At 44.5% G+C, this 13515-nt stretch overlaps 1 protein-coding gene across 1 annotated transcript in view; it reads right to left on the bottom strand.

Annotated features, from left to right (window-relative positions):
* Window positions 1–13515, bottom strand: part of DNAH9 (dynein axonemal heavy chain 9) — a 405383-nt gene that overhangs the window by 120350 nt on the left and 271518 nt on the right. The window contains exons 56-57 of the mRNA XM_065563307.1: window positions 7789–7953; window positions 2795–2935 (exon numbers count right to left, since the gene is read on the bottom strand). Coding sequence (XP_065419379.1) covers window positions 2795–2935; window positions 7789–7953 — 306 coding nt within the window. The remainder of the gene's footprint in view (window positions 1–2794; window positions 2936–7788; window positions 7954–13515) is intronic.

The raw sequence follows: 13515 nt of genomic DNA, 5'->3' as shown, positions 1-13515 counted from the left end.
AACTAGGCAAATACAACTTAGATGGGGCTATTATAAGGTGGGTGCATAACTGGCTGGATAACTGTACTCAGAGAGTAGTTATTAATGGTTCCCAATCCTGCTGGAAAGGCATAACAAGTGGGGTTCCGCAGGGGTCTGTTTTGCTACCGACTCTTTTCAATATCTTCATCAACGACTTAGATATTGGCATAGAAAGTATGCTTATTAAGTTTGCAGATGATACCAAACTGAGAGGGATTGCAACTGCTTTGAAAGATAGGGTCATAATTCAAAATGATCTGGACAAATTGGAGATATGGTCTGAGGTAAACAGGATGAAGTTTAATAAAGACAAATGCAAAGTGCTCCCCTTAGGAAGGAACAATCAGTTTCACACATACAGAATGGGAAGAGACTGTCTAGGAAGGAGTATGGCAGAAAGGGATCTAGGGGTTATAGTGGACCACAAGCTAAATATGAGTCAACAGTGTGATGCTGTTGCAAAAAAAGCAAACATGATTCTAGGATGCATTAACAGGTGTGTTGTGAGCAAGACACGAGAAGTCATTCTTCTGCTCTACTCTGCGCTGCTTAGGCTTGGAGACCTCTGATGATCTTGATGGTCCTTTCTGGCCTAAAAGTCTGAGTCTATGAGCTGCCCTTTTGTGGCACAGCTCTGGGAACCACTGCTCTGCATACACAGAGTTTTATAACTAAATGTATTTCTTCCATTTCCTTGTGGTAAATGAGACGGACATTTCTGATTTCCTCCAAATGGCTAGTTTCAACTATATTTAGAGTTACCAGGAAGACTACAGGGTGAGGGACTACTACTTCCCAGGTATACTACTTTAACATTAAAACGAAGCAGTTAATACAAAATATTGTTGTGAAACATAATGCATATACACACATAAAATACTTCGCAAAACCAAGGATATGAAAAGGGCAAGCCAGGCTTCAGTGCATACTCCACCTATAGGCACAAACCTTACCATTACCACAACTACCATACACCACAGATCAGGCAACAACAATACACTTAGGCAGCAAGAGTCCGTATCACCAAATGTATATGGCCACATTGCACAGCTTTAATCTGGGGGTCTAAAATCTCCTCAGGGTTATTACTGATTTGGTGTAGCCAGGTTAATCATGGATGACTGCGTGGCCACTGCCAGTCCATGGCCAGGCAATGTCCCCTCCAAGTCCAATCAAGACCTCAAGTCCAATCTTCAGGGCTCAATGTGTGGAGACTTTATCTCTGAGGTGGGCTATATGATCAAAAATGCCAGCTGGCTGTGATAGCTGATGACTTCAATCTTCTTGAGACCAGTTCTCAATAATACATTCCTATTACTGATAAAATCAAACCATCTTGTGCCTAGTAGTAACCGCTGGCAACGCATATGAAAAGCCTCAAGCAGCCTGATGTCTTGTTTAAGCAAGACAGATCATGGCCTGCAAACTTAACGCTGACCCATAGGGATGCCACCCTTCAATCTTTAATCAAACTATCGCCACCTAACACAACACACTAGTGCACTGCATAGCCATGATTGACAGCGTTGGGAGGGAGTAGCTCGTCTCTCTCAGCCACATAGACTGTGCACTATTTGTAGGAAAGACCATCTTGCAGATGACACAAAAATTGGGAAAATGTTAAATAATGTAGGGGACAGGTCACTGTTTCAGAGTGATTTGTATCACTTGGTAAACTGGGTGCAAGCAAGCAATATGCGTTTTAACATGGCTAAATGTAAACATATACACCTGGGAACAAAGGATGTAGGCCACACTTACAGGATGGGGTTAGGAAGTAGTGACTATGAAGGTGATTTGGGGGTTATGTTGGATAATCAGCTGAACGTGAGTTCCCAGTGGCCAAAAAAGCGAATGCAATCCTGGGATATATAAACAGGGGAATATTGAGTAGGAGTAGAGAGGTTATTTTGTTTCTGTATTTGGCACTGATACAACCACTGCTGGAATACTGTCTCCAGTTCTGGTGCCCACAATTCAGGAAGGATGTTGATAAATAGAAAAGGGTTCAGAGAAGAACCACGAGAATGATGAAAGGGTTCGAAAACATGTCTTATAGTGACACAGACTCAAGGAAATCAATCAATTTAGCTTAACAAAGAGACGATAGAAGTGATTTCATTACAGTATCTACATAGGGAAGAAATATTTAACAATGGGCTCTTCAATCTAGCAGAGAAAGGCATAACACAATTCTGTGGCTGGAAGTTGAAGCTAGACAAATTCAGATTGGAAATATGGTATAATTTTTTTAATAGCGAGAGTAATTAACTGTTGCAACAATTTACCGAGGGTTGTGATGGATTCTCCATCACTGACAATGTTTAAATCAAGATTGGACATTTTTCTAAAGGATCTGCTTTAGGAATTATTTGGGGAAATTTCTCTGGCCTGTGATCTACAGGAGATCAGACTAAATAATCATAATGGTCCCTTCTGACCTTTGAATCTATGAATATTTCTGTGGTGTGTTTGTACAGCATCTACCACAAAGGGATTCTGGTACAGGACTGGGACTCTAAGGTGCTACTGAAACAAAAATAAAACCATGAAGTGCTTTTAGAAAGCCATAAATAACAGCAACCTCCATGAAAACCAAGCAATAGAAGGTATTAGGTTATACCTACTTTTATAGTGGGAGTTAAAATACCCTCCCCTCCACCTGGCCAAGAAAACAGATTCCATTTCACCGTAGTGTGTTAATGAGGTAACTAAACTGTCCAGCAGAACTCTGGGGAGCTGGGAGAGTTCTTGTCAGTCACAGGGGCAGTACCTTCAAAGAGAACTGGTACATGGGGTGAATGGCATTGAGGTCGTTCATGATGAAGTACAGCAGAGAAGCCCGTGTTGCTGCAGGTCTGTAGTGCTCCCTCGCCTCGTTAATCTTTGTTTCTGTCACCTTGGACTCCTGGACCTGTGAGGAAATTAAAGACCAAAACAATCATGAAACTATTTTAATTGTGTGACTCTCTCTCACTTCCGAAAAGATGGGGAGAGCAGAGCTCTTTTGCTGCCCCTGTGTGAGGTTAACACCTACCACAAAACTGGGTGACCAAAAGAGAGGGCAAAAGCCCCTCTGATTACGACTACAGAGCAATTCTCTGCACTGCCAAGCAGTGAGAATTGGATGCTGTGATTTCACACAGACTGCAGAGTGAGAACCTGATCTGTTAGCTATTCAAATATTCCCCCTCTGAGCCTGGCAGGTTTGTTTTCTGGGTGGTAAGCAGTGACAGTTAGACCTGGACAGTGCTTATACTGGGAACAGCTGGCCTTGGCTAATTGCCTTGGGTTGTGTTCTGTGAGGTAGGTTTTGGTACATGTTTGTGTCGGCTCCTTCCCTGCCTGTCTCTTTCAGGAATTGAAAAGTGCTGTCACAACACGGTTGGGAAAACCCAAGATCTGCCAGCTGCAGGTAAGCACTCTGCTGTATTTCATTTCACGATGCCCAATTACCTGCTTCCACTGGGCCCCTCTGAGCTTCCCCACAATACGCCCTACTCCTGATGAGCCTTAATCAGTTTTGTCATCAGCTAATTTTTCCTCGCTAATCGCCCCCCACATGTGGGTCATTAATGAATGTAAGGTACCAAGCAATTCTAGGCCTAGCTAGTACTGCTTCCAGGGTGACTCTGCTATTAACTCCACTCCAAGCTGAGAATGTCATTTACTCCTACTCTTTGATTTGCTTCTCAAAGAGTTCAATCCAGAACAGGACCATATCTCATGTTCAAATAAGGCTCATTGGTCTGTACTGTCCAGCACCATATTTAAAGGGGAGTACAAACTAATATGGTTACTTGGTATAAAGCAGAGGTCACTCGTAATGTGGTCTATTTTAATAAATGAAGATGTGAGCCAGTGAGGGGTTGTCCTGGGGGGAAGCGGGGCGCTGATTGGCAAGGAGGATGGATTAATGCTACAGACAAAATTTTGAGGCCTGATCAATACAGGCTGCATGTGCAGGGTTCCAACGAGCAAGGTGCTGGGAGGCAAAATACTCCCATACTGTCTTGCACAGCTGGCTTAATGACTTTTTCTTCACCTTTACCGTGCCAGTTTTAAGGTGCAGCTAGGTTACAGATTGACAATCGAGAGCTGCAGCATGAGGGTCTGTGCAAGCAGAATTGCTGCAGAAAAGATTACAGAGAAATTGCTAAATGTCACTTTTACCCCCAGGCTGCAGGACTTTTATTGCAGTTCCACCTTTACCTGACAGCAGTTGCATGACTCAGAGGGAATTCGCAGCATATGAAAGAAGGAATCCATGAATGAGAATTCCCATGACAGTGTTTGAATTTGAAGACGCATAGAATTTAATATTAATAAGTGCCACCAGTGTATGGGGTCAGGTACAAAAAAAAATCTTTCCATTGTTAAGAATTAAAGTGAGAGACAAAGTTTGATTTACAGATTTGTAGAAACTTTAGGCCTTGTCAGCACACGTAAGTTGCACCAGTTTAATTGAAAGCAGTTTTTAAACCAGTGCAAGCCCCCATGTGGACATCCTGATTTTGGTTGAACAGCAGCTGATTTTGGTTTAGTGATTCCTAATCAACTTCAGCTAACCCAACATAAGCCATTCTGAAACTGAAGTAGGAGTGTCTGCACGGGAACTTGCGTCAGTTTAACTACACTGGTTTAAATTCACACTTCCAGTTAAACTGGTGTAAGTGTCTTGGGAAGAGTTAAAATGCTTTTAAATAATGAAGGTGAAGTGTCTCTGCTCCTAGGGTTGCCACTTCAGAGGCAAAAAAAAAAAAAAAAAACGGGATATTTGCCTGCCCCCACCCAGGGCACTGTCTCCCTTTCCCTGCTCCAGGGGCTGTCCCGGGCATCGACCTTGGCAAGCAGGATGTGGCAACCTGCTCCCACCCAGAGGTGATCCCCACAGCTGGTTCCTACATGGGAGTGACTGGATGCTGCCAGCCCCAAGCTCAAACTGTGCAGCTCACTGCTCCCAAGCTGCCCTGTCCCCACAGCTCCCAGACACTCTGGAACCAGAGCTCCCTCTGCGCAGCTGCTGCCACCCCACAGCTCCCCAACTACAGCTAGTAGGAGGTGGGGGAGCCAGCAGGGGCATGACTAACAGAAAAGGGGACTTTTAATGTCCCAGGAGGATGTACAATTTCCTGGGAGAGTTACCTAGAAAAAGGGACGATCCCAGAAAAACCCAGACAGGTGTATTCTAGCTCCATGGGGGAGGGTCACCGAGCTTCCCTCCAGGAGCTACAACCAGTGGGAGGTGATTACAGCACAGCCTAGAACAGGTAAACAACTCCAAAGAACACCCCGCCCCCCCTGGGGATTTTTACATATACCGGGTCAGGTCCAAGGAACAAAGAAAGGCTTTTGGCATAAGGCTGGTCTGGCTCTTGTTCATGATCTGAATACTGGCATGAACCTTTGTCCAAGAGAGCAAGCTCTGCTGGAAGGGTCTGAAGGACCTTGTCATGTACCTGACCCTCATGTGGAAGATGAGGGATCTCTGGTAAGCACAGCATGCAGTTAGACCTTTTATTGTTTTATCTATTTCAGGGGTAGGCAACCTATGGCATGCGTGCCAAAGGTGGCACGTGAGCTGATTTTCAGTGGCACTCACACTGCCTGGGTCCTGGCCACCAGTCCAGGGGAATCTGCATTTTAATTTAATTGTAAATGAAGCTTCTTAAACATTTTAAAATCTTTATTTACTTTGCATACAACAATAGTTTAGTTATATATTATAGGCTTATAGAAAGAGACCTTCTAAAAACGTTAAAATGTATGACTGGCACGCAAAACCTTAAATTAGAGTGAATAAATGAAGACTCGGCACTTCTGAAAGGTTGCCGACCCCTGATCTATTTACTCTGTAAATAAATGTACTGCGCTCTGTGAAGGCTGGCTGGTCACTGCTACTCCGCTATTATGGAACCTGCAGGTGCTGAGCTACATCAGATGTGCTGGGATAACCACAGGGAATGGCAGGGGAACTTCAACCTAAATCCCCAGTCTGGAGGGAGACAGTTGTGGGGCTCTGCCTATTGGGTAGTTCTACACTTACTGCAGTGTGTAGAATAAAGACACTGCATGCCCAGCTAGCTTGGGCATAACCAGCCATGTAGTTGGTGGGGCATACCATACACTGGCTTTCTACATGCTCAGGCAGTGTCTTCCACATCTACCCTGCTGTTTTTAGCAGCGTAGTGTCCTGCTGCTGGAGCTTTTCAATACAGCAAGTAGCTTCACACGGTGGTGAAAAGTGTGGGCATGGCCTGTGTGGTCTACACACCACCATAAGAGTAGACATAGCCATAGAGAGGGGGATAGCTAGTGGCGTGAGACCTAAGTGGGCATCTCTGGAGCAGAACATGGAGGGGTCCAAAACTCTGAGAGGGGGCATGGAAATTATCCTGGCAGCTCTTGCATTGACAGATCCATTGCCAGATATCAAAGGGCTCTGATGCCTCACATTCCGTTAGCATTGTCTTTCCAGAATGAGCATGGAGTTGACCTGCAGCATGTTACTCAAGAGTCCTGCCAGTAAAACAACTCAAAGGCCACATACACTGGATCCCAAGTGAGGTCTAATTCCAACATTCAGCCCCTGTACAACAGGGTGGGTGGTGACCCACTTCACAACTGGAATCTGATTGTTCTTGTTTTAGAAGCTAAAACTGCTGGAAACTTCCATTCTGAATGGAAAAGAAAAATGCTGAAAGAACATTGCATTCTCTCCACTGGAGCTTGATTCAGCCCCACAGCCAAGGCTGGTTCACGTGCCCAGTGGTTTGTGAGGAAGGTACAGCCACTTGAAATGTTCCAAAGCTGAGGATTGAGGTACATAAAGTATTTCAATGGGTGTAAGCAAATGAGAAGGCAAACCACCCACAAAACAGAGTCAGAGGGAAATACACTGCTGGCTTTGGCTTCCCCAGACACCATCAATCAATGGCTCAGTCTTAAGGCTATGAGGGCAATTGTTTCTAGAATTCACACAGCCTTGCTAAAATGTCCTCTGTGTTCTTCTTTGTGACTGAGCCAGGCCTGTAGGAGTTCAAACAATATATCTTTGTCAAGCAGAATAAATATGATTTCACATTCAGAGCTGTTAGAAACAGCCTAAGAATGGAGGGGAAACTGTTAGCCTCTCAGCAAGGTGGGGGTCCCATGCTGAGAAATGAGAGCTGTTGTTCATGCTTGAACCCCCAGCAAAATGATAGGGAAGGGATGACTTGTGTCTGACAGATACAGGGAAAATGTACAAACAGTAAAACAAGCTGTGTACATAATAATGGTGACAGTGCAGATTGGTTTAAAAACCAAATTTACACCCAGGGGAACTGCATGGGTACTAAACATCTGAGTTTCTGCAGATTGAATCTGGATCACATAAACACCAATGGATTCCAGCTTGCACCTGGGCTAAAATTCTGGCTTAACTGAGGAAGTGTAACGTATTCAGAATTAATCAAATAAGTAAGTAAGTAAATAAATAAATAAAGCCACAGTATTAAGCTGCAGCAGTGTAACCAGTCTCGATACAGTGTTTAAGTTTTATTGTTTTACATCAGGCACTGCCATTTTCTCTTCTTCCTAAATAGGCCTTTAACATACACACGCTCTTAAGAATTGAACTGCTCAGAGCCAGCCAGATTAGAGAGCACTGGAATTTATACTGATTTCGATTCTCTATGCAGCAGAAGGGGCAAGAGGAACATATTCATCTTTAAGATGAATAACATCACCCATGTTCCCTTCTTCTGGCCCAGACTTTGCTTTTACCTTTTCTTCAATTTCCGCAGCTGTCTGTTTGGTGGTCTCCAGGTTTTCCACCAAGGCCGTGTCCCCGAGGAAGTTCCCAGACGCTGAGGAGAGCCGGGACAGCAAATTATCCTCCAAAGTTTTTAAGGTGATTTTGAATCCATTCTGCTGCTTTGTGAGGTCTGACTGCAAATAAACAATGAGGGAAGATTTAGTCACAGACCAGTGTCAAGGGCAACGTGTCAGCATTAGATTTAAATTTTCACAACCCACTTGCACAGGCCAGTGTTTATCATGACCTTTTGCAGCAGAAATCAATCCAATCCCTACTATGCAGCTCTCTCCAAGAAACACTGAACATGTACAGACTGAGAAGGGACAGGAGATGTATGCCCCACAGCTAGGAATGTATTCAAAATAAGAGAGTGCAAACTGGTTTGGAGAAAAAGAATTGGGTCAGATCTCACACACACCCTGCACCCTCCCCACTGACACCTCCCGTTTCATGCTTGAGTCAGTCTGGATAAGGATGGCCCTCGGTGCAGTCCACCACTGCTAGCATGGCCACCACTCTCTCCCATCCCCAAAGGTCCCAGTACCCCTGCCCATGACACATCAACACACGTCATCTCAGAACTGAGAGCAAAATGGGTAAAAGGCTGACAACTAGAAGCAAAAATGGCCAAAAAGCAGAAAGTTCACTTCTATTCAAAGAGATTAGTGCAAGACACATTGCCAGATAGTTCAGTTTCATAACCCAAGGCACAATAATGCCTCCACTTAGCTGCTACTATGGTTTGTATTCGAGTAGTCCCCAGAGATAGAGCCCCATTGTGCCAGAGAACCGAAGACAGTCCCTGACACAAAGAGTTCACAATCTAAAAGACAAGACAATCAAACAAACAGATATAGATAAACAACTAAATAGCCACTTGCTGAAGTACAGATTTTGTAAATTACAGTGCAATTACAGTTTTCCTTCACACAACAAATCCCTCCATAACAACCTGCTCTGTGTCCAGCTGCCACTCCGTTATCTTTCCTCTATAAATCAAATGGTTAATAGAAGACATGGTTTATGGTGAAATGAAGGCATCTCTTCCTCAGCTTGGTGACCCTCCACAAGTAGATTCTGCCCTTGCACAAATGATTGCATCTATTGCTCAGCCTTTGCCAGGGGGCACAGTGCCTGTACTGGGATGAAGGTACATTATCCAAGAGGGCGGTTGTTTTACAAATTCTCGTTTTTTAACATTGTAGTGAGGCGGACTGGCCTCCCATGGACTCGGAGGGGGAGGAACCCCTCAGTGAGCTCTGGTGGGCGGAGCCAGGCCACACTCACCCCTCCTGCTGGAAGTCAGTGGGCAGGACAGGAAGTATAAAAGATGGGTCTGAAAGCTCAGTTGGGCTGCAGCTGCTGGAGAAGCCAGACGCCTCCTGCTTGCACCCGAGCTTGGAGACTGCTGCTGGCCCCTGGGGAGCTGAGGACTGGCCAGAGCCGTATGCTGACCCAACAGCGGAGGAGCTGCCACCACTACCACAGGTCTTCAGCCCGGACGATCTAGACAACCCTCTACAGGACCAGGTACAAGCTGAGGGGGAGTCAGGAAGTGGCCCAGAGGCAGCCGACCCTAGTCTAACTGCAGCACCGCCTGTTGCGGTCAGGATCCCCGCTGACCCAGTGGCAAATCTCACTGCCACTGTTAGGGCCCTTGGCCAGGATGCAGTGGAGTGGATGGGCCTGTGCCCCACCTTGCCGCCCCAACCCTAGGGTGGCTGTCTCCCCCTCTTGAGGCCAAGAAGCCACCACTTTTCGTCCATCAGTTGGAGCCAGGATGCACGAAGCCCTTGCTGCTCGGCCCTGACTGTGAACACAAGCTATAGACTTATTGCCCTGCCCTGACTGAGGGTCTGGGCTACCTGTCTGCCTTTTTTGCTCGGTCCCTGACTGCAGGCCTGAGCTATAGACTCCCCTTGCCCTGCCGTGCCCTATGGGTCCAGCCTACTTAACTGTGTTTCTTGCTCAGCCCCTGACTATGGGCCCGAGCTATAGACTCTTGCCACGTCACTAATTCCCCACGACAGGTGACACCCAGAGACGTCGTGAGGCGGACTGGCCTCCTACAGACCCGGAGTGGGAGGAACCCCTGCTGCTGAACCACTACAAACACTATCAGAGAAAATATCCCATGGCAAACCATGCACCTGTCTTGTGCACTGCTGGGTATAATATAAGCTTGGCCTTTCTGCTACTGTGCTGTCAAAAGGAAATAATCACAAATATTTTAGCACATGGAGAAGCCCTTTGAAAGATGAAGGCATTTAAATCCCCAGACTGTATTGAAGTAGCATCACTTTGTGGCTCAAAGAACTGGCAACAGAAAAGGAGATTTTTAGCACTAAGGATCCAACCCAATTCTCACCAGAGACAGAGATTTCAAATGCACTTGGAGCAAGCCTGAGGTCAAAGCTGCCATCAGATGGCAATTCAATGTCATTATGAAATGATCTGGTTCTCTGAGCTCATTCCAGGCACACAGGCATCCATGCCACCAGAAAGCAGCATTTCTACCCTCACTGTGGTTGATAATCTCATTTATGAGACAAGAGATAGAATGGTCCATGGAAACCAAACTTTCCTCTTATTCTTAAACCCCAATCAGTCCAGGGCTGAGGAGTTATGTACCAGAAGCCCTGCATTGCTCCCCAAGTGGTATTTGTTTTGTATATAGAGGAGTTCAGGCTATCTGTTTTGAACCTTTCATTGATAATAAATCAACTTTAAATCTTACAAAATGCTGGATTGAAATATTGCATGTTATTCACACACACACACTGTACACATGTTCTGTATCAATGCAGCACCTACAGTATGTAGGACAGCTAATGCACTGAAGTGTGCAGGTTGTTAGCATTCCAACTAGAAATCCTCGTTTTCAGGGACTTATTTCTTGGGCATTACATGCAGGACTTTGCCCAAGGAAGTAAATATTTTATAATTTTTTTGACACAGAAAACTGATTTGGCTATAATTTTGCATATTCCTGTCATTCAAACATGGTCTGCATTTAAAATGACATTTTGCAGGTTATTAGTGGTCTAGAATGTGAGCTGGAGGCCCTGAGTTATGAATAAGGACGGATGCTTTATTATTATTATTATTTTTTTTTGCTCTAATAGCTCATAATTCCTATGTAATGCCCTTAAGTGCAAACAATGACCTGCACAGGATGCTGTATTCCCCACAGATGTCTATACCTGATTACTGGTCTCTTATGCTATTGTTTTTAATGTCACTGAAACTATGGTTAGTTATTTGTACAGTGGAATTGCCCATAGTTTGATATGTCATATACTACAATGAAAACGGAATTTCTGAAAAAAAAACAGGTTATCATGGGGCATTTTATGTTTTGTCCCACCACCAAAAGTTAATCCCTTCTATGGGCTAGCTCTCCTCAGGGCTCACAAACTGCCACCCCCTCAAGCCTCACTGACAGATGAAGGAATTGGATTTCTCTATATGTGCAGCTATTGTCAGAGATCAAAGCTGCTGTGCCTGCCTAGCTGAGCCGGCAAACAGCAGCCTTTCCCAAGAGTCAAAAAGCTCATTCCATTCAGTGATACTGCTGCTCTAGTTCTTTTGTCAAGGCCTCTCTCTCCAACCCCACCAGGAGCAGCCCACCTCCTCGTCCTGTTCAGGGTAATGGTTTTCCAATATAGCTGTAAAGATAAAGGTCAATTTTTGGAGTAGATTGTCTGTATAGCTCAACACCCTTGGGAAGTACATCCATCCCTGGCATCTAGCTGGAATCCCGTTAACACTGGAGCCTCCCCGTAGCCTTTCACATATCAATACTCAGGCCTGTGGGCAGTAGGGGGTCGTAGTTGCAGTGAATCGTTGCCTGCTAGAGCACACTCCTGGGTCTCTGGAAGCATTCAGATGATAGCTATGCTCGACCCTTTTGTTCATAATGGAAACCCATCTTTGACCTTTTAGGGGGTTGATACAGATCCGAAATCTCAAGGTTGATCTAGAATCTTTGGCTGTCTCCGTTGTAATATCACTGTATTCCACAGATTCCTGACACCTCCTGACATCCAGACACAACCACTCGTCTTCTTCTATTCATTTATTCTGGAAACTGGTTTCCTAATGCAATAACTCTGTCCCAAGGCAAGGGTTTGTACCATGCCAGGTCCATGCCAATACCCCCAATGCCAAATGTATCCCTCTCATTTGAAGCATGGGCAGAGGAATATAATTTTCTCCCAAGCAAATTGATATTTCTTCTTGTGTTTGGGGGAGGAATAACGAACCTTTCCTTGCTTCAATTTCTCATTAGCCACCACAACTCAAATCCTATGGCAGGACTTGGTAAAGTCCATCAGCATGTTAAGACATTGCCAGGACAGAGACAGGGGTAAGCAAAAGGCGTTGGGATGGCTTAAACAGACCATCAATCCAGGGGGTGAGCCACCTTGCCTTCCGCTGGAATTTGGATGCGAGACTTCTCATAAACTGTCGATAGCTGACGATTTCAGGAGTTCTCATGAGTTAGGATCTGTTCCAACCCCACAGAAATCAATGGGAGTCTTTCGATTGACTTCAGTGGGAGCTGGATCAGACCCCAACTCAGGAAGATGGCAGTAGCAGACATATCTGACCTTCACATAGCCTGCTCTGGTGAAGAAGAGAATGGAGCAGTAACGTGACTCTGACTGCCCTCCTCAACTACACCTACTATAAATAAAAAATAAACAAGCCTTTTAGGGTTACTAATTTTAGAATTAAACTTTCTCCTAATCCCACCCATGAAGTTCATAAGTACCCAGTCTAATCTAGTAGTTCGGGAATTGTACTGCCTTACTCGTTTTCTTCTATCACAATCTTTAGAGACAATGGCAGAACTATTATCTCTCGACTTTGTGCCTCTTAACAGTAATGAATAGTAATGAATCAGCTAATGGTGCCAGGCTAGTCCAATACACTGCAAGTAGAGCATTCTAGGTCATTCTGAATCAGTGACTTGGACCTTTTTATCTGCATGTAACAGTTTATCTACATTTTTCAATTATTTTCCACCAGTTTTTGAATAATTTTGATCTTTTTCTTAATAGGATTACACACAAAAAGCTAAATTAAATGGAATGTCCAAGAGGAAATTAATAGTTCTGTATCGAGAGCAGGGTTTGAATAATGTGCAATAAATGAGGCCTGGGGCCACACAGGGAACAAGGAGGATACAACAAAATATTGCATAACTGCTCACTCAGAGAGCATGTTCCATCCTGCACACTGAGTGGGGCAAGAGATCCTGTGGAAAAATAGCATGTGCGCATGTAATTCAAGACTGTATCAAAATGCATACATATCTGCATACTGGGGGGTTCCTAGTTTTTGAGTGCTTGAATTATCTGATAATTCATTAGAGCAATTAAAGGATTAGAAGAGGGTTTGCCCTAACGTGATAATTTCGAGGCGCTCAATCTATTTAACTTAACAAAGAGAAAGTTAGGGAGTGACTTGATTACAGTCTGTCAGTACTTACATGGGGAACAAATATTTGATAATGGGCTCTTCAATCTAGCAGAGAAAGATCTAACATGATCCAATGGCCGAAAGTTGAAGATAGACAAATTCAGATTGCAAATAAGGCATACATTTTTAACAGTGGGAATAATTAATCATTAGAACAATTTACCAAGGGGCGTGGTGGATTGTCCATCACTCATGCTTTTTAAATC

The sequence above is a fragment of the Chrysemys picta genome, chromosome 12 (assembly GCF_011386835.1).
Source record: "Chrysemys picta bellii isolate R12L10 chromosome 12, ASM1138683v2, whole genome shotgun sequence".
NCBI lineage: Eukaryota > Metazoa > Chordata > Testudines > Emydidae > Chrysemys > Chrysemys picta.
The sequence above is the reverse complement of the archived record's forward strand: the minus strand, read 5'-3'. Positions and strand labels throughout refer to the sequence as shown.